The sequence below is a fragment of the Mustela erminea genome, chromosome 5 (assembly GCF_009829155.1).
Source record: "Mustela erminea isolate mMusErm1 chromosome 5, mMusErm1.Pri, whole genome shotgun sequence".
Classification (NCBI taxonomy): domain Eukaryota; kingdom Metazoa; phylum Chordata; class Mammalia; order Carnivora; family Mustelidae; genus Mustela; species Mustela erminea.
In genome coordinates this window covers 119,151,677-119,179,343 of record NC_045618.1, presented here as the reverse complement: position 1 = coordinate 119,179,343, position 27,667 = coordinate 119,151,677, and the positions used below count along the sequence as shown (strand labels likewise).

The window sequence follows — 27,667 nt, the reverse complement described above, 5'->3', positions numbered from 1 at the left end:
GAGAAACTGTCAAGCTCACAGTAGTGGATACAAATTTCCCAAATTCTAATTTTCACTTGAAAGCTCAAATCTTCTCATTGGCAACAAACACTGTCAGTTGTTTTTCTTGAAATGACAGGCTCACTTCGTTCATTTTTAAGAAAATGCTGACCGGATACTCAAGTCTGAATAATGATAGTTTGTCAGTCATTCTTTCAAATAAAAAAAAGTGTTCCATTAAAACAGCGGCCAGTTCAGATTTCAACTTAAAGAATCGTGCCAAGAGCTTTTCCTGGAGACAACCATCATGCTGCAGCATGGGACAGGAATGCTATACAAATAATTCTGAGCATATTAAAAAGACATGCATTTGAGGATTGAGATTTCTGATCACTTTACCAGAATATTCTTAAGTGAAACTGACTTTTTTTTTTTTTTAAACTCTGAGGGCAGGGTGCTAAAGAATACAATGATTCCTAGACACAGTTGGGTGCTACTGTCTCGATTCATGCTAAAAACAGGTAAAACAATTCATGCGATCTTACCTCCCCCAGTTTTTGTAGTATGAGTGCAATGTCAGCAGAGTGAAACAAGGTCTTTAGTGCCTTAGCATCAGGAAAATCATTTTGACCTCACAGACTGCTTTGGGCCATGGATCACTCGTAGGGAACCTCTGGGCTAGGTGAATGACACAGGGCAGAAGATACAAGCCAGCTAGGGTGCCCATGATAACACTGCCCGGGACACTGGCCCTCCAGAACTGAATTCCACCCTGAGCACCTTCTGCACAGCTAATTCTTCTGCTGTTTACTCTGGGGCTTCTTGGTCACTTCCTCCCACCCAACATTTGGTTTTGCCTCAACCCCTGAGTGCTGATACATGGGCCTTAATAAAGTCCTAGGTGCAACTCAATTTCCTGGCTTCATTTTTGTTATGATTTCTAGGACCTGGCTTTGGATATCAGCCCTCTGGCCTTTGGCCCCATAATAAGGAGTAAGGTAAATCCTCCTTGGTATTTTTTCTGCACCATTCTGGGGTGGGCTCTCCAGGTTTACTTCTTGTTAGCTCTATGTCTTTCACTCTGTTTGTATTAGAGAAGGCAGTGGGGTAGGGGGACTAGAGGAATTAGGGATTGGTACAAAATTGATATTACTTAGAAAGATACCTGACTTTGAAAGTAAAACAAAACTGTATTCTTGAAAGATAAGGTGAAATATTCTTTTACTCTTGAAGATATGGGTCAAAATAAAAAGTCAGTGAATACACACTAAAGGAAATGCCCAATATAGAACAGTTTTAAAAATGTATGCTCATCCATTTCTCTTCCGTCAGTACCTTCTGATTATGCATCAGAAATTCATTCAAGTATGACACTGGTAAATGCATCTTTTAAATACAAAAGTTGGAGTTGGGCATGTATGGGGTAAGATATCATTTGCTGAAACCAGCTTTCAAAAAATAGCAAATTAATTTAGAAGCAAATTAATATGATTCTCAAGGGTGTCCTTCCCACTGAACAAATCATTTTTATCATTACAAAAGAAAGGCTTTCTTCTCCTTGTATACCTCTTACATTACTTTTCTGGGCATTCTTACCCTAAGGCTTCCTAGTACTTTGAATAGCCAAGCTCTATCACAGTAATGTATCTGTGTGAAACAAGTTTCCAATATTTCCAAGAGACAGTGATAGACTGAAATGCCTTTCATGTCATTCCTCAGCCCTCTTGCAAGAAGAGCCCGAGGTTTAACTTCAAGGGGACTTTGGGAAGACATCTCGCATTGCCCTTGGCAGTGAGGAGCACTGTTGGGGGAAAGTGGAGCTATACGGTGTGACGGCTGCTCAAAGCATGTGAGTTATGTTCCAGAGGGAAGCAGGTTGAAGATTGAGAGATAGAAGCCAGCCAGGAGCCCTAGTACTAACAGTGTGCCTGTGGGACAAGGACAAGAGATCTCCAAGTGGCTACTTTCCTTTTCCTTCATGAACAGGAATACACTGATGTCCAGCATGAGGCTAACCTGGATCTCCCAGGCATCGAGAGATCATTTTTCATAGTGAGGATCTTGAGTTCTGGAGGCAGACTGCCTGAATTTGAATACTGACTCCGTCACTAATGGGCTGAGTAACCCCAGGCAAAGGGATAATCTCTACCCATCTTGTTGAGTTGTTATAAGGCCATAAAGATATAATCTACGTAAGGTACTTAGCACGGTATCTGGTATGTAGCAGGTGCCTAACAAATGACAGTGATTATTATTCACATTGTTCCTCTGAAAGTGTAAGCTGTACATCCCCTAGAGGGAGAAGAAATGAACTAGCACTTTTATATTCGCTCCCTACCAAATCCAGGAAGAGGATTCTGAGAGACGGTAGAAGGTTCTATCAGATCTCTCAGGCACCAATTAAAGAATATGTCACCCTTCATCAGGAGGGTTTACACCTTAACGAGGAGAGACATCTTTAGATATAAACATTTGGATTAATAACAAAGAATTATGAAAAGATGCAGTCTTTTTGGGTGAAGACTCAAGAGGATAGCAATGTCAGGTCTCAATCACAACTCTAGGCCCAGAATCCCTTGATCTCCTCAATTCTGATGAACTTCACCTCTACTCTGCCTCCAAGACTAACCTTCTAAGCTAGACTGGGGGTTTTGCCAACTACACAGAATGTCTCTGCATATGAATTATCCAGTATCAAGATCTCATTCACTGTACACAGCTTTCCACTCTTAGAGCTCTGTTGCTCTCTGAGACTCCTAGGACCCTGACCACTCTACATTTTCTCAGTCTACAGATGTCTGCCTGGTTTTACTTACTCTCTGCCTGGCTTAGAGCTCATAGTGCTATGCCTTTAGTTATATGGACCACTGTCCTCATCACTTCACTTCCTTCTTCTATCCCACGCTCTATCCCACGCAAGCTACAAAACCCACTACCAGGCATGATCGATCCCAGTATTATCCAGTCATAGGTCTTCAACCAGGCTCTGATCCCATTCCTTTTGCCTCCTAAAGGACTTGGCTCCTTCAATCATGTTCCTGTGCTTCACTTCTACTCACTATTTCTTCCCAATACATAAGTGTTGTGAAATAGCTCCCTAGATTCCAAAATTACTTCTCTAGAATCTTGTTCATCAAAGGCAGTTTACACCACTTTCCTCTGCTTCTTCATCATCAATTTGCCCCTTAACCCAAAGCAAGCAGGCCTCGGTTTCCATGATCTTCTCCCAATTGCTTTTGTTGAGATTTATGAATGCTTTTCATTTGGATTAGCAAATCCAAGGAATCCTTTTTAATTGTTATATTTTCTGATTTCCCTGTGGCATGTCTAGCTGCTGATGCTGCTTCCTCTTTTTCTTTCTTAAAAAGATTTATTTATTTATTTTTGAGGTGGAGGGGAGAGCATGAGCTTGGGAGTAGGGAGGGAGAGGGAGAGAGAATCTCAAGCAGACTCTCTACTGAGCATGGAGTCCTATGTGGAGCTTGATCCCACAACCCTGAGATCATGACCCAAGCCAAAATCAAGAGCTGGACGCCTAACTGACTGAGCCACCCTGGAGCCCCACATTGCTTCCTCTTCTAAATTCTCATCTTGCCTTTTAAATACCAAGGTTGTATCATGCTTCTTTTACTCTATAGACCCCTCCAGCGTGACCACATTCACACCTAAGACTTCAAAAACTCATGGGCTTCACAAATTGATATCCTGCAGCTTAGATGGCTCTAGTGAGTAGAGACCCTATAGGCACAATGGTTAAGAACATGGACTCTGAACTCAGATAAACCTGCATTCCAACTCCTGTCTCTGCAATGACCAGCTAAGTTAGTTCACTTAAACCTCAGGCTCCTTAACTATCGAATGGGGGTAATTATATCACTGGTATTTACCTCTTAGAGTTCTCTTGAGGATTCAATTAAATAATGCATGGAGAAGCATGTAATTAACACTCCATAGTGTTAGCTATTGCTGTTATTATAGGATTCTCTACTTAAAACTCCCGAAGCAACTCAAACTTCAACTCAAATTACAAAATCAACTTAACGCCCTCATGCTCCTCCTTCATTACAGTAATCATCATAATAGCTTCTATCTCTCAAGGATCCATTTTTATAATAAATCTGTAAGTTAAATACTAGTGACCCTATTTCACACATAAAAAAACTGAGGCTTAGGGAAGTTAATTACTCCTCTGGAGATGGGAGGAAAATGACAGTTAGGATTCAAACCCTGGCCCTTCTGACTCCAAAAAGTTAATGCTGCCTAGCCCTGCTCAACCACTTCAGTGTTTTGAGTCCCAGGCGGAAACCCATTGATTTTGGACTTCTTCCGTCTCACTCAGCTACATCTAGTGGTGTGCTGGGGAATTGGTTTTCACAGGGGGAAAAAAAAGGAAAATACCCTGATTCATACATTTTGCTGATTTCAAGCTGCCAAGGTGACATCACTGAATGTGAGGTGGGCAAAGGTGGGCAGAACTGGCTTGGGAGCTTGAACGAGCCAGCTCCGGCTTACCACCGGATCCAGGAAGCCCCAGATCCTGTTAATTTGGATCTCGATAGTTCGACTAAGAACAATTTGCCAAAACAACTTTGTCGAAATCAAGTTGGTGAAAACAACCATGTGTTCCAACAATCTGGTCAGAAAGGAATACTGTTCAGTGATAGGCTACAGGTTTTTTTTCTCTCTTTATTCTTTTCTAGAGTGACTTAATTCTAGCCAGTCATTGCCTGGGATGTCCAAGCACAGGCTCTTGGCGGCAAGGCTTCAACCTCTGCAACCTGCAGTCCTTTGGGCCTCAGAGAAGACTTTCCATTCCCCAGATGTCAAGGTCTCCTCACTTCAAGGTCTCTGCTAGGGCCTGGAATGTTCTTCTCTCTCTCCAACCTTCTTTGCTTGGCTGTCTCCCGTTCCTCAACTTTCTGCATAGGCATCTGCCACAGGGGATATTCAACAAATCAAATGCCAAACAATGGGAATTTAGTGGGAATTGTGCATGTGTCCAACAACCAGCAGACTGCTAGTTTTCAGAACATATGGTATGACCCTATTTCCATAGGGAAGAGTGCACATGGGCATACTAAAGGATCCAGGACATTAGTCTCCGGTGGTTTTAGCAGTGATTTTATAAATAATAGATGTAATAGATGTGATTATAGGATGCTTTTTTTTTTTTTTTTTTTGGTCTATAGTTTTTATAGTAAGCATGCATTGCTTCTGTAAGAAAAAAGTCTATTTTTGTAAGATACTTCATTGTTAATATCTTTGTGGTCCAATCGTTCAATAAGACAAACAATTTCAGGCAAGGACGACTGGCTGACTATTCACTGGATAGAAAAAGAAGCTCAAAAATAGTGGAAAACAGGTAATTTTTAAGAACATGTAAATCACCATATGGTGTACCAAAAAACTATCAGAACTGAAGAAACCAGACTCCAGAGAGGCTAACTTTCAACTGCAGTGTGATTTCAGCAAGATTATTGGGTTGACTAAATTATATCTGGCTAAATTCTATGCTATTGTTAACTTTACCTCCTTGAGATTCCTCATGAATCTTCACAAATTCTCTTTTTCATTCCTTTTGATACCAGGGTAAGGAAACAACCAAATTCCTTAGGGTACACATACCCACTCTGATCAGAGCTTTACCTAATTCTTGGCATCTTTCCTGCTGCATATTCCCCTTCACCTCCATGCCCCCTCACCCCAAATCACCCACTGGCCAGTTATGAGCTCTTGGCTCCCGAAATGCAAATTCTATGTCCCTGAACACATCATGTGGTTTCAGTTCTCTATTCCTTTGTATGTGCTGCATTCTCTGAAATGCCTTTAAACACACACATGTGTGCATACACAGTGATACAATGTGATTAATCACATTGCAGAGTATTCACACGAATCCTATCTGCCTTATGCACTTGTGTCTTCTTCACGTTGACATTTTGAGTGTCTCCAGATCTCTCGCACCCAAAACATGGTTTGCATACAGGTAGTATAAATATTGCTTGGGGAGTTTGTTACATAGACACCGTTTTCAGGCCCCACCACACTATCTACTGAATCTGAAACTCTGAAGATGGGCCTCAGAAAGAATTTTCTTTTTTAGATATTTATTCGTTTGAGGCGAGGAGGGGATGAAGGAGAGAATCCCCAAGCAGACTGCCCACCGAGAGGGGGCCCCACGCAGGGCTTGATCTCACGATCCTGACCACTACCCAAGCCAAAACCAAGAGTTAACACTTAACCGATTGAGCCACCCAGGTGCCCAGAAAGGTTTAAATAGCCCCCTAGGTGTCTTTTATGCATCTAGTGTTTGAGAAGTATTGCTCTAGGTAATCAGTACTGTTGGCTGAATGAATTGATGAATGGTTAAGAACTTGGAACAGTGCTTTACATTATTTAAAATACAAGTTTCTGCTTTTTTTTTTGTCCATTACAAGCTTCTGCTTTTGAATGTGTCAATCCAGACGTGTGGATGTGTGTGTGCATATATTAATAAATAACCAATCTTTTCAAAATGTCCAGTGAAATGTTACTTAATTATTAGATCACTTTGGACAATAAGCTTTCACCTCTAAAAAGAGTCAGTTAACACAGGGCTTCATTTATTATTAGCTATTGTTTGGTAGCTAAATTTGCATTGCAGATCTGAATTTTGGTTGGAGGAACGGAACCCCAGGAAGTTACGGAAAATGTCTTGCCCAGGACCCCGCAGTAATCTAGCATGAGGCTGGGTTCAGACTAAGCAGACTCCGAATCTCCATTTGTGCGGAGCTCACCGAGTCACTCACGAGGCTGCTCTTCCTTCAGGTATATCACAGTAATTAACTTGGTGCAGAGACCTTGGAAGGTTACAGTAAACACTTCGCTTTGTGACCAGGCAGTTAAATGTGTAAAGGTCCCTACCCTCTATCTGATCATTACCTAAAGGACATTCCTATCAGGCCAGAAGTGATTTGCTGGTGCTTTAATATAGGCAGCCTTTTCACATCTCCCTCCGTAGCTGCTGGAATCTTGGCTCACACCCAAATGCCCCACTTGGGTTTTGTTCAGGAAAGATTTCCTCCAGCTGCTTTATTTGTTCCACGATTACATGTATGAGCTTCCAGAATGTACAAGATCACAAGTCAAATGAAAGGCTTCAGTTCCCAATTCACCTAAAGAGATAAAATTTGAAACCAAGGAAACAACAAAACATGGCTAAATGAAGGGCTAAGTATAAATGAGACTGAATAGTTTTCCTACTAAAATGTCAGCACATGCCAAAATGCGAAAGGAAAATAGACACTGTGGGGTAATCGGAGTGTCTTTGTGCTCCATTTATGGTCACACTTACAAGGGGATTCAGACTTGCTCTTTAGCATTTACAATTCGAGGCAGAGCAGGCTGACAGAAACAAAAAAGCTTTGTATTTAAAAATAAACAAAAACTTGTTTAGCCATGTTCATAGCCGCGTAATTCACTATGGTCAAATAGTGGACGTAACCCAATTGTCCTTCGATAGGTGGGCAAACAAATGAGGTATACCCGTACAATGGAATATTGTTCAGCCTTTAAAAGGAAGGACATTCTGGGGCGCCTGGGTGGCTCAGTGGTTTGGGCTGCTGCCTTCGGCTCGGGTCATGATCTCAGGGTCCTGGGATCGAGCCCCGCATCGGGCTCCCTGCTCCGCAGGGAGCCTGCTTCCTTCTCTCTCTCTCTCTCTGCCTGCCTCTCTGCCTACTTGTGATCTCTGTCTGTCAAATAAATAAATAAAATCTTTAAAAAAAAAAAAAAAGGAAGGACATTCTGACACAATGTGGATGAACCTCAAGGACAGGACATCAAGTTAAATAAGTCAATCAAAAAAGATAAATACTTTAGGATTTTACTTATATGAAGGACCTCAACTAGTCTAACCTGCAGGAACAGAAAGTAGAATGGTAGTTGCCAAGAACTGGGAGAAGGGGAAAATGGGAGTTGTTCAATGTGTACAGAGTTTTGGTTTTGCAAGATAGAAAAGTTCTAGAGTTGGGTCACACAACAATGTGAAAACAGTTAACGCCATTGCGCTGTACACTTAAAAACGGTTACGATGGTTAATAAACAAAAAGAACAACATAAACTGTTCTAAGGATTGGAAGAATACATCTAGAAATGGCATTTGGGCATCCTGGGTATCACTGGATCATTCTGGGCCGTCACTTACACTGAGAGCCTAAGGGTCAAGATCAAGAGATGCAGATCTAAAGGGAAAACACACAAGTAAAAGGAACAAGGGTGGGTAGTTACTTGTGGCAGATGGAGGAGTAACTGAAGAATACACAGATTAAAACTTACAGGTCACAGGGCATGAGAGGAAGATGAACTTTAGCATAAAAATGGACAGGCTGACCCCCCAAAATCATCAAATGCCAGAAACATCTGGAAACTTAAGAGGCAAAAATCTGAGGTCTCACGAATCTCAAAATAGATGCTGGAAAGTTTATAAAAGGCCAGGGTGCAAACATCAGTTCAGCTTCAAACACATCATACATGTCGGTCAGTTGTCCTTAAGCCACACGGTCTTGTCAGATCTCAGATGGGACAACTGCTGGATGTAAAGAGAGGACCAAACACGATGAGACCTTCTGAATACGGCTCACAAGCAGTGAAGATGCTCTCATTTGGAACAAGAGTTCGTTGAGAAGAAGGAAACATACAGAACGTGGATATACACGGCTGTGGAGGCTGCGGGGCGGGGGTGGGGGGAGAACTTCGGATCCCCCAGCTGCTGGAAGTGTTACCTGCTCAGAGTTCTGGTTGAGAACCTCAAGGGTCTCCCCCCAGCCAGAGGAAGTTGCCTTGCTAAAGGTGATGGCCCCCACATTCAAGGCCTGGTCACCACGGAAGGACAGGTACCAATCCTGTCTGCTGCATCTCTGCAGAGGGGTGGGCCAGCACGGCTTACAGCACTGGCCAGGTCTGAGTCACATTTCACCGTCTGCTAAGCCCGCCTCCCTGGCTCCGACATGTCCCTGGTTCCAGGAGCCCCCTCAACAAACTTCCTGCGTATGTATTTCCATCTTGGAGTCTGTTTCCCAGAGCCCAAACTAAGACACAGCCATAACTTGTGTGTTTTGTTTTAAATTTAAAATTTAAGCATGTATTTTTCCCTGATACTGTGATTGATGTCAAGGCCCGCATCTTAGAAACCAGGTCCATGGTTCAGCATGCTTTCTCCTCTCTTCTGCACAAACTACACCTAAAATGCATTAGCTGTGATTTCCTATTTTAGTTTTCCTGCAAGCATGAAAACTGAAAGGCCACTAGAGAACAATTTAGATATCTGGATATGGAATCCCTCTAAATTTTTTTTACCTCTCCCCTACAGTCTAATAGCTATCTCACCCACAGCTAATCTGTGATAGCTAATCCACAGCTAAATTTTTTCTAAAAATTTAAACACTTTAATACGCATAATATTCACCATCTTAACTACTTCTTTTTCTTTAAGATTTTACTTATTTGAGAGAGAGACAGGGAGACAGAGAGCACGTGCCTGGGGGGAGGGTCAGAGGGCAGAGAGAATCTCAAGCCGACTTCATGCCAAGCATGGAGCCCGAATCAGGGCTCTATATCAGGACCCTGAGATCGTAACCTCAGCTCAAATCAAGAGTCGGACGCTTAACTAACTGAGCCACCAGGTGTCCCCCCGCCGCCGCCATCTTAGCCTTTTTAAGTGTACAGTTCGGTCATATTAAGTACATTCACGTTGTTGTGCAACCATCACATCCATCCAACTCCAGGACTCTTTTCACCTTGCAAAGCAGCAACCCTGTCGCCATTAGACACTAAGTCCTCACTCCCTCCTTCCCTCAGCCCCTGGTAACCATCATTCTACTGTCTCTATGAAAATAACTACTCTAGGGATCTCAGAACTTTTTTTTTTTTATTTAGTATCTTTTATTAAGTCTTTCCAAACTTAATTTTTACAGAAAAAGTGGCTGTCTGTGGTACTTACATTCTGTTTGCCTAATATTTAATTAAGTCACCTAATTACAAGAACAAGTTCAACTGGCAGAGATAGGTTTGAGAACAAACAGCACAAACAAGTTTGGGAACAAACACGACTCAGTTAGCTGGAGCAGAAGCACATGAGTACCCTAGAGACAAGCCTCCCAAATTATCCGCATTCAAAGTGCTACGGGCATCTGCACGACTGCTTTGCATAGGGACTGGAAGCTTCTTTTAAGCTGATGCACTGGTTAAGAGAGCTTCTTCTACTATATAAAAACAGGCACTGCTAGTATTTAGTGAGCACCTATTATGTGACAGGTACTGTGTAATTTGCATTACCTCCCTTAATCTCATCACCCACAAGGCAAATATTACTGTCTTCATTTTACATACATACAGGAAACCAAGGCACAAAGAACTCATGCAATTTATCCAAAGCCACACCCTGGAGAAGTAGCAGGGTTGACATTTTCTTTTTTAATCAGAACTTTTTAAAAAAAAGATTTTATTTGTTTATTTATTTGACAGAGATCACAAGTAGACAGAGAAGCAGGCAGAGAGAGAGAGGAGGAAGCAGGCTCCCTAGGCCCCAGGGTTGACATTTTCAAGTTGCTGTGAATTAAACCCTGTCCTCACTCTACTGGCTCTACTGACCCTCCAAATGAATATTAAATAAAAGAAGTAACAAGATTAAAAATATAACAAGTAGGAACGCCTGGGTGGCTCAGTTGGTTAAGCATCTACCCTCAGCTCAGGTTAGGACCTGGGGTGTGGGATCGAGTCCTGTGTCAGGCTCCTTGCTCAGCAGGTAGCCTGCTTTTCTCTCCCTCTGCTGCTCCCCCTACTTGTGTACACACTCTCTCTGACAAATAAATAAAATCTTAAAAATATACATACATAACAAGTAATCCTTTGTTTTCTACTGGCATTATACCAAATGACAAAATATGTCACATCTAGCTTTTTTTTAAAGACTATAATTTAACAAAAGAGGGATGTACTTAAATCCTCACAAGAAAGGAGTGAAGGTAGCACAATCTGCAATTGTTACTTGTTTACAGAGGAAGGATTTCAGTTAATGAAAGACGTAAGTGTTCAGTGTTTGTAAGGAAAGAACCGAAGTCAGACATGTTAATTATGCTATCAGATTAACACACAATAAAGAATAAGATGGAAAATTTATAGAATATAATAAAAGCTAAGTGTGTTACATTTCAAGATAGTATTTTGAATTAAAAAAAAAAAAACCTACACAAAAAAGCCCCCCTGCCAAAAACCCCAGAGAGCCAGCACATCTAAAATAATTCATAGAGTCAGCTAATAAGTGACTAATTGAAGAGGTTGCATTACAACCAATTGCACCAAAACCCACATAGAAAAACTAAGCGACAGTTTTTTATTTAGAAGTATTTTCTGAAGAAAATAAAGCATGAGTTTGTGGTTGTCTTTAATTATTTTTTTTTTTTAGATTTTTATTTATTTGACAGAGAGAGAGTAGGCAGAGAGGCAGGCAGAGAGAGAGAGAGGAGGAAGCAGGCTCCCTGCTGAGCAGAGAGCCTGATGCAGGGCTTGATCCGAGGACCCTAGGATCATGACCAGAGCTGAAGGCAGAGGCTTTAACCCACTGAGCCACCCAAGCACCCCTGTGTTTGTCTTTTAAAAAGAAAAATGAATGACATTTCAAAACAGATACAGACAACATTGTAAGCAAACTGGGAAAAAAAAAAAAAAAGGAGGCATTTAAGATTGCCAAATCATACTGGGTAGAAGCAAGCTCTGTGTGAGAGCCGATGAGAGACCTGGGAGACAGAAGGGCCCTTGTCCTCCATGACCAGGTGGCAGGTCCCTTCTACATCCACAATCAGGAGGTCACTCATTGGTTCCCAATGTGTCCAGGACATTGAGATATAAAGACAGCTGCAGAGATGACAAATAGTACAGCAGAGCCAAGAAAGGCTGCTTTGCTGTTTTAGCTCTTTTCTGTACTGACAATCCAGGAAAGGGAGGGACATCAACAGACACACGTCTAAGACCCAGGTCTTCTCCCAGATATCCTGGGACAACTTCTCTTTCATGGAGCCATCTGACCTCGATGCCCATTTCTCAATGGAATACCTTCCTCGGTTGTCCCACAGACACATCCCAAATTGATGTCATCATCAGCCCCACCCCTTCTCTCCCCTTATGTCTGTCTCCTGTCACACTGAATGGAGCCACTATTCACTCAGACTACCAGGACAGAAGCTTAGGAGTCTCTACTTTCCTCCAGTGCACATCCTATCACCAGGGTGCTATGGATTCAGATGCAAAACCCCATTTGAAAGCATCTGTTCTTCCCCCATTCCTGTAGTTTAGGGCCTGGACTCTTGCAAGAAGTCCCCTTCTTAGTAGTGATGGATTTGGCAAGGAGGTTTGATACATAATCTCCTTATTTACTGAGCTCTAACTTTTAATCTAAATGCCATGTTCTAATTTCTTCATCAGTCAAGGTAGACTCTCTGGGGGAAAAATGGTAAGAGAGAGAGGGGAGTTTCCTTTAGCAATAATGAGAAATTTTTAGCATCCCACTTAGAGACAGAAAAACATCGGGTAACACCAAAAATTCACTTGTAGCCCAAACACAACGGACAGCTTATTTTTTTTTTTTAAGATTTTATTTATTTATTTGACAGAGAGAGATCACAAGTAGGCAGAGAGGCAGGCAGAGAGAGAGAGAGAGGAGGAAGCAGGCTCCTTGCCAAGCAGAGAGCCTGACGTGGGACTCGATCCCAGGACCCCAGGATTATGACCTGAGCCGAAGGCAGTGGCTTAACCCACTGAGCCACCCAGGTGCCCCTGGACAGCTTATTCTTAAGATTCTTTTAGCCAATCAACAACCTGTCTCCTGCAAGACTCTCTTAAACCACAGTGACCCATTCTGGGTGAACACAGAAACACCTCCCAAGTAATTTCTCCCAGGGAAGATCGGTAAAGATGCTCCTTGGGTCTCTCAACACGGTAGCCTCCTAGAATCTTCCCAAGAGTATCTGTGCTAAAGCACAAACTTCAGACCTGGCTTTGAATCCCAAACTCCACCACTTACTCTGTCTTCAGTCAAGTTATACAATCTTATGGAGAAAGAGAACATACGGTATTTGCTTATAAATATGGCTCAAGGGGTACCTGGGTGGCTCAGTGGGTTAAGCCTCTGCCTCTGGCTTGGGTCATGATCTCAGGGTCCTAGGATCGAGCCCTGCATCGGGCTCTCTGCTCAGGGGAGAGCCTGCTTCCTCCTCTCTCTCTCTCTCTCTCTCTCTCTGTCAAATGAATAAATCAAATCTTAATAAATAAATAAATAAGGCTCAAGTCTAACAACAATAGACATCAGCAAAGGGCCAGGTACTGCCTCCAGCACCTGGGATCCAATGATGAAAGTTCTAGTTCTGCCCTAGAGTTTCAGCCTAGTGGGACAGAGGAAGGACACAAAGGAGGGAATATTAGGGAAGATGGAGAAGAATTAAAAGAGAACATACTCAAAATGAGGTATTTAGGTAATAACCCAATGCCCGATACCTGGTTCACTTTAATAAATACCTTTTGGTTGGTTTTTTTAACCCCTCTTCCCCCACTAGGGATTATAGCTGTAACCCAACCTAACTTTTCTCTTCTCTTTCTGAAAATTCACGTATAAAACCACCAACAAGACACCTGGTGGTCACCAGCTCCGTTTTCGGAGAAGCTCTCATTTCACTGTAACGTGCTCCTCTCTGAAGGCTTGTTATTTTTGGCACCTGCTCTTCTGATCATCCACGAGTGCTATGTAATTGGTACTCACTAGTCCACCTGGAAACAGGTTTCTTAAACTTTTCTCCACCTCCATTAAGAAAGTTTCTCAGGGCAGATACATTGTGAATTGATTTCTAGACAGGAAAAGCTCATAGGGTGGCACGCAGAGAGAAAATGACATCTTTTGATTCTAACGCTTCATGATTTCTACTGCCATACCTCATTATCTTACATTATCTGTTATCTTCCACAAGAGAATAAAAAGGAAGTGGACACCAGAAATAATTAAGTGGAGACTAGAAATTCTGATACCCAACTTCTGTTCACAGATAAGAAGTGAGATAAATAACTTGGATCACAGTTGCTTTCACAACCTGGACAGTATCAAAGGCAGCAAATTGTGGTGTTCCGCGTTATAGGCTGTGGTGGTTTTAAGATGTGCCCACAGATAACCTTGAGGCCCTATAGGAGAGCTTCCTCCATGTTCTCCTGCTCTCCTGGACCACTTGCTCCAGACAAAGCCAGATGCCACGTTGTGAAGACACTCGAACAGCCCTGACAAGAGAGACTCCTGTAAACCACAGGCACTAAATCAGCAGGTGTCTGAGAGACCAACCCCTGTAAGTGAATTCTCCAGCCCCAGCCAAGCCTTCGAATGACTGTGACTCTGGCCAACATCTTGAATGTAACCCCCTAAGAGGGTATGAGCCAGAATGACCAGCTAAGCCACTTTCAGATTCCTAACCACAGGTATTGGGTGAGATACTAAATGTTTATTGCTTTAACCTGCGGAGTATGAATACAACCCATTCATTTGATTATCAAATATTTACTGAGCATCTGATCTGTAGTGGAGGTGCCTGGTGCTGGGAGTACCACTGTATACCAGAAAATGCCCCATGAGATGAGAAGGGGGAGATGATGGTCTGCCATTGACAGAGGCTGCAGTAACTTTAGGGAACAGTGAAGAGAGAGTACATGAGGAACCCAACCATACCTTCCATGGTGGAATCATACCATATGGTAGGCTTGATGACCAAGTTAAAGAATAAAGTAGTATATTCAGGTATTCTGAGATTTTCCATTGGAAATAGATGTAACTGACCCTCTACCATGGTCCTCTCACTTCATAGAAGAAAAACTCCAAACATTGACCCAAGGTCATACAACAAGGATAGGCAGAGAACTAAGTTCCTGTGACTCCAGTTCTAAATGTACTTTTTCTTGACTGGCTCCTCTTAGGAGTAAAAGGCATTTTTCAAGAACCAGAATGAGGCCAAAGTGTATTTCTCAATTCTAAAAAGTGTGTTGTTACTATAGCATACTATCTCAGGAGCTATCAATCTGGGGCATTTTTGAAAAGATACAATCAACAAAGAAAAAGCAAGGTGGATGTAAAAAATGTCTTTGAAGCTATTTCGGTTGCTACTGTCAGAAAATGTTTGAATTTAAACTCTAGTAGGCATAAAATAAGCTTATAGAAAATACTAGTTTTGGAATCTGAATCAATGACCTAGAAATAAATCTCAGAGAGGGATAAGCAAAATTTTGAAAGAGAAGAATCAAAATAAAAACGTTATTTCCAAATGGTTTGTAAAAATAATGTTTTTGAGTTACAACGTGAAAATAGGTACATTTTAAATCTACAGGTATTAATAACAGGCTAGCATTTTGTTACTAGTCTGGGAAGGAGTGGAGTTCCTTCAAAGGGGTTTCTTACTGGAAATAACTGAAGGATCTTGTATTACAGGCTCACCAGTCACACCAGCCTTTTCAGGGTCTATGCTATCTGGCATCTACTTCCACCACTTTTCTGAAGTTACTGAAATGTCAACCTTTTGTCTTTTCCCTGTACAAAATCAAACTCAGACTCTTATTTCTTGACTTCCCTGTTCACTCTGTCTTCCTGAAATACTGTCTTCCCTTTGTTTCCATGAAATTATGGTTTCCTGGATCTCCTCTGACCATTCCTTGTCTGGCTTCCCTCCTGTCCATGGGCATCCTCTCCAGGCTCTGCCTGGTCCACTTCTCTAATTCTCCATTTCTGCTAATATAACACCAGGATTCTTCTGCTTGCCTAGGCTCCCAGCCCTTGGAGCAAACCTGGGCAGCTTTCTTTGCATTGCCTCTCAATATCCAATCAGCTTTTGAGGTAATCAGCTTCTTTCTGGGTAACATTTCTAAGACTTTCACATATCCTATCACATTTCCTTTCACATATCCAACTCCTTTAACCTTGAAGCAGGACCTCATCAATTAGGCCCCAGTCAGTGACAATGGCTTCCAGTGGATCACCCACCTCTTTACTCCATGGTACATCCTGCAGCCAGATGAAGACCTTTCTCATCATGTGACTTCCTTGTCCAAGAGTCAGTACATGCCCTGCTGAATCCAACCTCAGCACCTCTAACCTGGAAAGACTTTCCCCTTTGCAAGGCAAAACTAATACATTGTTAAGATCCAGCATCTTGGATGATGCCTTCACAACCTAAACCCTTCATTCACAGCCTAACCCCCTTCCATAGTGAATTTTACTTTTCCCCACAGTTACATCTGGAATGCTCACATCTCACATTCAATTATTGTGACGAAAAGGCAGTTCTTGTAGATGCCATAGTAATGGGGAGGGGGCAGCAGCAAAAGGGTTTCCATATATATTCACTAAATTGAACTGAATTATACTGCAGCTATGCCAAAGCTTAATTTTAATCATGTAAAGATTGAGGGAGAATAGAAAGCACATCTTGCTTCAATTGTAATGGTTATTACTTTAGTTTCTTAGAATATAATAACAGAAACAGATACATACTAAAAGCATTTTTTTTTAATTAGAAAAATCACAGGGATAAAATCTTTAAATATTTTTCTTGGTTTTCGTTCCTCTGATGTTTTAGATAGATTTTATCACTCTGAATATAAAGGGGTCTTTTGGCATCTGAGGAGCTATGGATTGATGACAGTGGGTAGACTCAACGATGTGAAGGATGAATTGTGTCCAAAAAACCGTGGGTCAGACAGAGATTTTCCAAATGGGAAATGAATTCTGACAGGAAACTGCCTGCTGGGAAATGAAGGAAGGCTTTGAAAAACTAGTAATCATGATCAAATTTTCGTTGCGTTGACTGGTCTGAAACACACATGTGAAATTTATAACATATAAGTTGTTCTGAAAAGAACTCGTTTATGCAGAAGAGGAAGCCAAAGATCTTTTTAAAATTTGGCATCTTATATTGTCAGTGTGTTAATATGTCACAGATAACAGGTCTGCCTTACAAAATAATTGATGTTCAAGCATGTTCTGTTAGGCTTATAAATCTTGCCCACCTTCATATCTAGGGTAGCTTCTTGTTAGGTAAAACTAGTAGGAAGGAACTTGGGTGGGTCAGTTCAGTGTTTGCCTTCAGCTCAGGTCATGATCCCAGGGTCCAGGGATCGAGCCCTGCATGAGGCTCCCTGCTCAGCAGGGATTCTGCTTCTCCCTTTGCCTCTGTTGCCCACCCCTGCTTGTGCCCTCTCTCTGTCAAATAAATAATAAATAAAATCTAAAAAAAAAAAAAAACTAGCAGGAAAGTTGCTATGAAAAAATAGTTCAAAATCATGTGTGAAACTTAAAATCATAATATGTACTTGTACCTAATTTCCTCAGCATTATTTCTTTCCATTCTGGTGAGAAATATTGTTTTCATCCACTCACGGAGCATTCACTGAACCCTGTCCAAAGCTCCAGGGACTCAACCATCCCAGGCCTAAAGGAATTCACAGCCCAACAGGGAATATCACAGGCCTCGTGGAAGGAAATGAAGAGGAAAGGGCAGGAAATAAAGAAAAACACAATAATAAGGGGAAGATGTTGGGTTTACTTCTAGATTTAATAGTTGAAGAATAATGCAACAACTCCGTATTAAAAAAAGCCAGCTAAGAATTTGGTCAACTTGATTATAGTCAGATTCAGTTTCCTGAGATTCTCATGTCTTTTCAAAGTCACATGAATATAGTAGGCCAAGACGTTCACAAGGAACAGCCCCAAATGTATTAAGATGCTATAAAAAAGTGACTGTGTATCACTGAACACTACATCAAAAACTAATGATGTACTACACAGCTGCTAAATGAACATAATAAAACAAACAAATAAATAAAACAAAACAAAACAAAGTGACTGTGTAGATGAGACAGTGTTTAGAGCCTATAGATAAGTATTTGTCCCTACATTTATTTCGTAAGAAATAGAACAGTTGGTATTTTTATTTTCTAGTTTGCTTTTGGCAATACTTTCTTCATCACTGTAAAAGAAATTTAGAATTATATTATTATAACATTACAAAATAATTCTGAAAGACTCATAGGGAGTCATTACAGAAATGTTAGAAAATACACAATTGGAAGGGATCCATATGACCAAATCTAACAATTCTGCAGAAAATATCAATACAGCAAAGAAAATCTTGGAATTGAGCAGTGCTCTAATAATAAGTTGGGGGAAAACAGAATAAAATGCAACTACAAGTGTATACTTACTTGGCCTGAGATGTTCTTCCTTTCCTTGCCAATATCCACACCTCTCCCATCCGCGGCAGGCCTCCCCTCTCATCCCGGCAACTACTCCTCATTTCACCTCACTCGCTGGGCCAAGGCTGTGAATAACCTGCTACTATTTATTTTCCATGTTTTTGCCTTTCTTCCCAAATTGATCATATGACGTTCCCTGAGGACAAGAAGTGGGCCCTTCATGTCTCTCTGTTCCCAGCACCTAGGAAGCATCCTGCCCATCATTCTTGCTGATGAGGGTGCATATGCTCCTTTTTATTTATCTTTTATTTTTTAAAGATATTATTTATTTATTTGAGAGAAAGGGAGCACATGAACAGGGGGAGGGGGAAAGGGTAGAGGGAGAGGGTCAAGGAAAGCAGACTCGCCACTAAGCAGGGAGCCCGATAAGCAGGGGCTCCGACCCCAGGACCTGGAGATCATGACCTAAGCCGAAGGTAAACAAACGCTTAACAGACTGAGCCACCTGGGCATCCTTCTCCTTTTCATTTTAATATCCATGTGAATACTAACAAAACATAGTTGGTTGGGAAGAAAAGACCTGGGATTAAAATTTTTAAATGTTATATATATATTTGCCCTATTTGGAAATATTTCTAAAGAATTCAATATAGCCTTGTATTATTTAGGCAAGTAAATAATCTAAAAAATGAAACCACTCCTATTAAAAAGCCCTGAAATTCATTTATACTGAATTTTAAAACGTATTTAAATTTAGATAGGGTGGATAGAGTACAAAGATCGTCAGACCTTTCATTAACCAATAACCCTTATTTGCACCTTCCTCTCCTCCTGCAAAACTCCAGTTTGTAAAGTTATTCTAATACATCCAATGAGGAACACTATAATTTCTTTGAATAATAGTTTTAAATAATGCATAATTATATTATCCTATCCTGCATAATTATCCTAAAGAAACAGGATCTACATCGTTTTTTAATTCCACACACCACAGCCACACACTTAGCCTCTTTGAAGGTCAGAGATGCCCAAGTTCAAAGGCCTACAGCTTGGGGAATGTCAGAGACCACAATCACTTGATACCCTGGGCCATACCAGCAGATTGGTCACTGAATGTCAGGAGGAAGTCTGGCACAGGGACCCTTAGGATGGTCCCACTGTCCACTCTAAAAACAATTCCCTTCCCCTCTATTTGCTCTCTAACATTCTACAAATGGACAAAAAATTTTAAATATAAATAGCCCTGGGCCATCAGCATTGTCTGGCACTTTCTCAGACGCCCACAATCCTGCCCCCACCCCACTGGTATCCAGCATCCCTGTGGCTTGGGAGGGCACAGTCCCAAGGGTGTGCAGGATGCCACCCCCTTGCCCACAGTGACTGGTTCTCAGATTAGCAGACACTCCTGGTCTTCATCATTGGTGCAGGCGTGTTCCACAACCTTTGGGAGAAGCCCAGGACTTCTGACCCTCCTGAGGAGAGCAGTGCTCAGCTCAGGCTGTGAGGGCAAGAGACAGCTGTAGTCAGTGCTGCAACCCTAAGGGGCGTCAGGACAGGCGTAGTGGACTCAGCCAAGGGCAAGGCTGAAGAATACCAGAGATGCACAGCCGAGCCGAAGCCCCAGTCAAATTACACTCAAGCACATCTTACCTCTCCTGCTTCAGCTGTGCGAACCAACAGATTTCACTTATCACTTTAGACAATTTGAGTTACAAAAGGTCACACACTGACATGCTAGGAGAAGGCAACAGACAGATTCAAAATTGCACCATAAAGTTCACCTAAGTCCTTTCTTGAAATCGATGTTGATTTAGAGACCAACAGGTGAGTCGGGCATCTGAAGGAAGAAATGATGTCACAGAGACAAGGAAAAGTCACTTTAGAAAAGGATGACTGGAGATCTGAACAATTTTTTTAAATGTCGCCTTTTGCCTAAGCCTTGGTTATTAGGGAACCTGAGTTTTAAAACAGAAGGATTTTTCAATTATAGGAGTTTAGACACAGTGTCAGGAGTGACTGGAAAGATATTTTGGAGCAGGGGCCTTAGTAGAATTTAGATTTCCCTTCTCTAATCTCTAACCTCCCTTCTCTAAACCTCTATACGTACAGTCGGGGCCACACAGTCTGAGTTGTCGCTCTTTCACTTAAAGGCTTAAAGTCAAACCCCAGACCTGTGAGGTTCCGAGCCTCTGACATGGCTACAACACTGGGTGACCAGTGCTGTGTGTCTCTCTCTGGGCTCCTGCATCCACGGGTCCTTCCTCTTCAAGCCTCACCGGTGGCTCCTCACAAGCACCATGGAGTTATCTTCCATTGGGTTTTGCACACAGTGTGCATTTGCCTGAGATGTTCTCCACGTGGCCTGGTCGTCGTCCCCACCCTCTTCATGTGGCTGACCCGACTGGACCCCAACTTTTTCCAGAAACACCCCATCAGAGAAGCTACCACAACCCCCAGATCCAGCAGGTCTCAGCTCACAGGCAGTGACCACAGCCTTCACTTGACCTGAGACAGCAGGGAGAGAGGTATAGGATAGGCTAGTTGTAGGGTAATTGTTTACCCAGGGTCTCCTCTCCTGACCTGACTGTACTTAAGTCCGAAGGCAGGAACAGGACTACTTGCTCACTGCCAGTTGATGGGACCTCAATTTGCTGAGTGATCTCGTGATTTCTGCTCTCTGTTTGGTGTGATACCTGGATCTCTTTCCTTCAGTCCATGTCCATGCCTTACACATAACTCACACTTGTAATCAGTTGGTCACTGATGTCCTCAGCAAATAACTCCAGCCCTCCCCAGCCCAAACCCCAAACCTCACCCCCAGCAATGGAGCATCTACTGCTGCCTTACCACATCAACACTTGGCCTTTTCTGGAACTGAGTTCAGAAGCAGTGCGAAGAATGAAGTGATAAAAACGGGGCTGGCCCCGCAATCAAGTCCCACATTGGGCTCCCTGCTCGGTAGAGAGTCTGCTTCACCCTCTGACCTTTCCCTTCTCATGCTTATTCTCTCATTCTCTCTCTCACATAAATAAATAAATAAATAAACAAATAAAAACAAAAAAACCCGGGACTGGCTTAGGGAAACTAGCCCCAGAGAGCAAACTCCACACTGAGCTGTTCTTCCCTGTTACAGCCCAACATAACTTCCTTTGCTCTCTGCCTTAATTTTCTATTTCACTTTATTTAAGGTCCTAAATAATCTACACTTGCTTATTTAATAAATAATTAATTAATATATTTTAAAAGATTTTATTTATTTACTTGACAGAGAGGTAGCACAAGCAGGCAGAGAGGCAGACAGATGGAAAGGGAGAAGCAGGCTCTCCACCGAGCAGGGAGCCCAATGTGGGGCTCAATCCCAGGACTCTGGGATCACGACCTGAGCCAAAGGCAGCCGTCCAACTGATTGAGCCACCCAGGTGCCCCTATACTTGTTTAATTTAATAAACATTTTCTTTTAATGATGCAAATGCCTCTGGGTGGATTAAGCGGTATCAGTCATGCATACTTAAGTGTGAATTAGTTTAACTGAAATATTTCTCCACTATCATCTGGCTGATATCAACTACAATGAGGAAATTAAGAGTTTTGAATGGGTGCTGAGTGGGGGACGAGCAGCTGGTGATTTTGTAACAGCATGATACAAGGACACTGGGGAGTGTGAGGTACAAAGACGCTGAAAAAAGGGTGAGCCTAGAGCCCAGAAAGGCAGAGAAGAGACTGCCCTTCCTTTTCTTCCTGTATTGTAACACTAACAGGACACATGGGCTTTAGGGTAGGGGCCAACCACTCTAGGAATTGAAGATGCCTGGTGGGCTAGCCTGGGAAATCAAGCATTATTTTATTCCACTTATTACTTTTATTACCCTTCTGGTCATTATAGTCCAGGTTCCAGATTCAACTTCCCCAAACTTTGGAAACCAATCCATTCTTAGCTGGGGACTATACCTTCCTTGTTTCTTCCAAAGGGGAAAACTCTAAACGATGCCCACTGTAAGTGTGCAGTAAACACCTGTTTAGCGGATCAATACTGTGTGATCTGATCACTGAATCAAAGAACTGGCCCTCAGGAGAAGCCCAGGAGAACTGAACAAAAATAAAAAGTTCTTTCTGATCAGCTTCCAAGGTCTTCACATAGTTGTAGGATGGAGCGGTCTTCAAATTATGCATTATATTTCAACCATTGCTGTGTATGAGATTGCGTGGTCCTCAGGAAGAATTTGTGATATGAAATCTTACTACAAGGAAAGATATTTTGATTTTTGTATCAAGCCCTCCCAAAATGAGGCTCACATAAGTATGGAGCAAGAGAAAATCATTACAAAAAATTAGGTAGTGGGCTGTCTTCTATAAAATGCTCTCCTAAAAGCACGGCAGCTGGGGGACTCTCTTCCCAGGTACTCAAGCACCAAGTACTCATCTCCCACCGTGCTGCCAGCCCAAGATCCCCCTGGGGGAGGCTCACTCGTGCTATCTCTACACTGCAGGTCCTGGTTTTAAGCATTCTCTAAGTCAGAGGAAAGTCTTTATTTTTTCTGGGGCCAAATAAAGACCAATCTGCAAGCCAAGGATAAAGACACTTCAAACTCGCCTTTGATACCCATTTCTCTTTAAGTACTTGACTTCCCTCATTAGGACCAGGAGGAAAATGACATTCACACCCCTCACAAGAATACCAGAAACCAAGCTGCCTGCATTCTGACAGAAACAAATGTGTGGACACTCACTCTCATCCCGGCATGGGAAAGCAATATAATCATGCTTAGCTGAATAAAATTCACGTGCTTGTTCCCTTCACCCCTCACACTGTAGGAATGTTTAATCCAACCTGTCCAAAAACATCAACCACACAGACACTGAAGACACTGTTTTGATGAGAAGAAAAAGTATGGAATTCATTAAAAAGAGGGGTGATCGGATCTCAGAAACCCCCCAGGTTAGCCTCCCTCCTGCCCAGAGGCCACGTCCTTTCCACACCACTTCTGGTCACCAAACCCTGTGGCATTCCTACTTTCATCGGATAAAAAAAATTTTATATGCTCCCATGATATTATTAGAATTAGTGGATTTAAATTGACAAGGCCCTGGTATTGTTAAAAACGTGAGTTTTAGAATCTGTAAGACCTAGTTTGCGTTCTCTTTAGGAGAACATGGAAGAGTCACTTCACCCATCTCAAAGCTCCGTTTCAGTATAAAATGGTGGGGGATGATAACAGCCACCACCGGATGCTGTAAATACTAAATGGAAATGGGGACGCCTGGGTGGTTCAGTCAGTTAAGCATCTGCCTTCAGCTCAGGTCATGAACCTGGGGTCCTGGGATCAAGTCCTGCACCTGGGCTCCCTGCTCAGCGGGGAGTCTGTTTCTCCCTTTGCCCCTTCCCCTGCTCCTGCGTGCTCTCTCTCAAATAAATAAAATCTTTAAAAAAAAAAAAATGAAACAAAGTGCCAATAGCATTTGGTCTAAAGTAGAAAATAAAAAAATATTTAGTTAGTAGTGTGATGACAACATCCTAAGGGTGAACTCACAAGGAATCTAATGTCTTAACTCTCAAGGTCAGCAAGACCAGAAGTGTGCTATCCTCACATGGGTGATAAGGGAATGGAGCTCCCAGAAACCTTGTTTTAGGCTAAGCTGTCAGCAAGGAGCTGCACTCATTCTCGGGGGTCATAAGAAGCACAAAATTCTCCTTAGAGTTTTGCCTCCTGAGAAAGGTTTGAAGAACACTTCCCTCTCTTAAAGATAGAGAAGAGAGAATTTGGAAGGGAAATAAGACGGGCTTCCCCAATCCCCAAGGACAGTGAAGTTGGTAGAGTACACATAATATTTTCCCAATTTCTCGAATGCCTGGGTAATGTCCCCTCAGCATTATAAATATAGAAAGTGTTCACAAGCTGTTTTTAGGAATGATGAAAACGAACTGTATCTAGAATTAGACCTCAAACTAAAATAATTTCTAATTAGTCTTAGCTTGAGCAAATATGAGAGCACTTAATTTGCAATGCAACAGTCCCTCCTTATTCATGGGGGATACGTTCTAAGACCCAGGGGGTGTCTAAATCAGCAGATAGTACCAAACCTTACACATACTATTTTTTTTCCTATACATACATAAAGTCTAGTTTATAAATTAGGCCCAGTAAGAGATTACAGGTATACCTCGGAGATATTGTGGGTTGGTTCCAAACTACCACAATAAAGCAAATATTACAATAAAGAAGCTGAAATGAATTTGTGGTTTCCTGGTGCACATAAAAGTTACATTTATATTCTACTTATATTCTATTAAGTGTGCAATAGCTTTATGTCTTAAAAAAACCCCAATATGCACACCTTAATTTTAAAATAACTTATTGCTAAAAATGTTAACCCTCGACTGAGTTTCAGCAAGTTGCAATCACTGATTATAGATCACCATAATAATAATAATGAAAAGTTGGAAATAGTATGAGAATCACCAAAATGTAACAGAGAACCATGAAGTGAACAAATGCTCTTGGAAAAATGGTGCTAATAGACCTGCTTGATGCAAGACCTTCAACTTGTAAAAAATGCAATACCTGCAAAGTGCAATAAAAAGAGGTATGCCAGGGCACCTGCGTAGCTCAGTTGGTTAAGCGGTTGCTTTCAGCTCAGGTTATGATCCCAGGGTCCTTTGATTGAGTCCTGCATCAGGCTCCCTGCTTCGTGGGGAGCATGCCTCTCTCTGTCTCTCATGAATAAATAAAATCTTAAAACAACAACAACAACAAGAAGGTATACCAGTACCAGCAATAACTAATAAATAGAAAATTATAACAATATGTTTTACTAAAAGTTAGGTGAATGTGGTCTCTCTCAAAATATCTTATTGTGCTGGAATAGATCTTCTTGTGATGATGTGGGGTGACAGAATGCCTGTGTGATGAGATGAGGTGGGGCAAATACATAGGCACTGCGATGAAGCATCAGGCTTCTGTTGACTTTCTGAAGACACATCAGAAAGGGGATCCTCTGCTTCTGGACTGCAGCGGAGTGCAGGTAACCAAAACCACAGACAGCGAGTATGCACTTAAAGGGGGACCGCTATAATTTCACGACATATCTACCATCTGGAAAGGTAAAAGCCTGAGCCTCTCCAGGATTTCTCCCACAAAGGCATGTAGATATGCCATTTTCCGGTTGGACGCAGTAGGAGTCTTATAGGAAGACATCATCCTCTACCCTGCTGAAATCCACCCAGAAATCTAACAGACATTATGTAATTCTTAGCAATCCGATCTAATTACGAACTAAATTTCCCTAAGCTTGTTCCAAAAACACATTATGTAATAGTTGATACATATAAAGAGTGAATATATATAACAAATAGTTGCATTATGAAGCATGATAATAAAACCCAAACTTGCAAACTCACCCCATACTTGACTAGAAAAGGACCAGCATTACTGTAGCTGACGGCACGGTCTTTCCTGATCTCAGCCCCGCGCCTCATCTTCAGAAGTAATCACTCTTCTGAATTTGGAATTTATCATTCCCCTGCTTTTGAAAATAATGATTTTCCAAATACAGACCTTTAAATGTGTATTAGTTAGTTGGCTAAACAATATAAAAACTTTTGAGACCTTACCTCCAGCTGCATCTACAGTGTGCACCTCAGACGTAGGAGGAGGTGAGGTATAAGATGCTCTGGCTGCTGTCGTTCCTCCTTAACATCGTGTGCTCTGCTCTGCAGCTCCCAAGAGCCTTAAAACTTCAGTTTTAAGGCTGCTCTTGGGCTCTGCCCATAGCAGTCACTAATTTCCCTTCATTCTCACCCAACAGGGGTATCTGTCTGTATAGCTGTTGTCTGAAAAAGAGGTAGAACTTTCTCCCACCGAATATGAATCTTTGTACTAGCTGTCACTACAGAAAGACTTGAGGCTGACTGCCATAGTGGTGAGGAAGTCCTCTGGCCTGGAGGAGGGTTAGCGACAACACAGACACTCTCTGGGCAGCTCTCCATGACTAAACGACCCACCTCCCCAGTTCCTCTGCATTAACAAGTGACAAAGCAGGCGACCGTTACGGCCTGGCTGACCATCTAATGTGGACAACATATTTGCTACTAATTCCCATGGACTTTCTTCAAATCCTATTAGGGACCATGATTTCCTCACCCTTCTTCCAGAAAGCCATGTCACTGTCAGCATCCCATCCTTGTTGATAAAACTGTTAAGAACTGTGAAGGGTCTGGGAATTCAGCCTCCCTGCAAGCTACCAAGGTAGCTTGCCCTGGATTCAGGGACCCTGGCAGAAGCCCCAGGAAGACTGGCTCACAGACAAAGGACTCCATTACTCACGGCGCAGCAAGCAGCATGAGGGTCGGCACATTTGGGTCAGTTCCCTTTACCCTCCAAATCCTATGGGATGATGCAGATGAGCCCAGATGGATGGTGACACATGCAGAGGGTTGCCTGAGTTTAGGAAGCCCGAGTTTTTTAAAAAAATGGTTTGTAAGCAAGCCTGCCTTTTGTTCTGGAAGGAAACCCTAACTCTATCTTCTAAGCCTATTCACTATTCAGAACGTCCTTGAAAAGACATTCTGGAACAAAGGGAAGTCAATGCCTCACTCACAAGATCTTTAAAAACAAGAGAGGTCCATTGAGAAAAGTCTCTCATTATCTGTTATACTTTAAAATTACTTAGAAGTTTTATTGTCTGATTGTTTTAAATTGAATCTTGAACCCAGAAATGACAGTCCTGTTTACAGAGCCTCTGGGAGGAAGGACTGTATGTCTGTGTGCAGCAAAGGGCTCCCCAAAAGGTGTGTTTTTGCTAGGATCGACAAAGATGAGGTTTATAGGGTCAGGCATTCAGAAGTTTTGAGGGGATCTTTCTGACTTATTTTTTTCCTCTGTTGGGCAAGAATAATAATTTTGTGCTGTATTATTAGCTTGGAATTTAATCAAGAATTCTAAAAGACCTAAAGATCTGTTATGAGATGGAGCCATAAAAATACCTAAAGTTCTAGCCAGTGGATGCATGGCCAGCAAGTGTCCTTGATAGGATGGAAGCTCGTTGTTACAGCGAAGCCCCTACCTCACATTATCCTACAATTTGCACGTTTTCCTCCCAAATCTGCCAGTTTTCCCATGTTACTAATGTACTGACCTCTTCTTTACATTACCCTGTAATTTATACCTTTCCTTTAAGTCCATCACATTCCTTGCATTACTAACAGACTGGCCTCCCCAGTATATTATCCTGCAATTTACACCTCCTCCCCCTGACTCCATCAGATTCCCTGCGTCACTCCTAATGGACTGACATCTCCCAATTTGTACTGCATTTCTTGCCATTTGTGCTCCTATTTTCAGAAAAGCTGGGGGGAAAGCTGCATTGTTCCTGTGTGTCTTAGAGTGAAAGAACAGAGACTGCTGAGAGGTAGTGCTCTGATGGTGGATGGGGCTGGCTCGTG

General features: G+C 42.1%; 1 protein-coding gene across 12 annotated transcripts in view; it reads right to left on the bottom strand.

The window, feature by feature from the left end:
- Positions 1 to 27,667, bottom strand: part of EFCAB11 (EF-hand calcium binding domain 11) — a 162,306-nt gene that overhangs the window by 69,057 nt on the left and 65,582 nt on the right. The window contains exons 6-7 of one of the 12 annotated variants that reach the window (XR_004286084.1): positions 18,238 to 18,424; positions 16,745 to 16,780 (exon numbers count right to left, since the gene is read on the bottom strand). The exons of 8 other annotated variants lie outside the window; for them this stretch is intronic. Coding sequence is in view for 3 of the 4 variants with exons in the window: in XM_032344695.1 (XP_032200586.1) it covers positions 16,663 to 16,780 (118 nt within the window). In the remaining variant the exon portion in view is untranslated. Of the gene's footprint in view, positions 1 to 15,269; positions 16,781 to 17,838; positions 18,425 to 27,667 lie in introns of those variants that run through there. 3 more of the 12 variants (XM_032344695.1, XM_032344696.1, XM_032344697.1) reach the window with 3 other exon arrangements.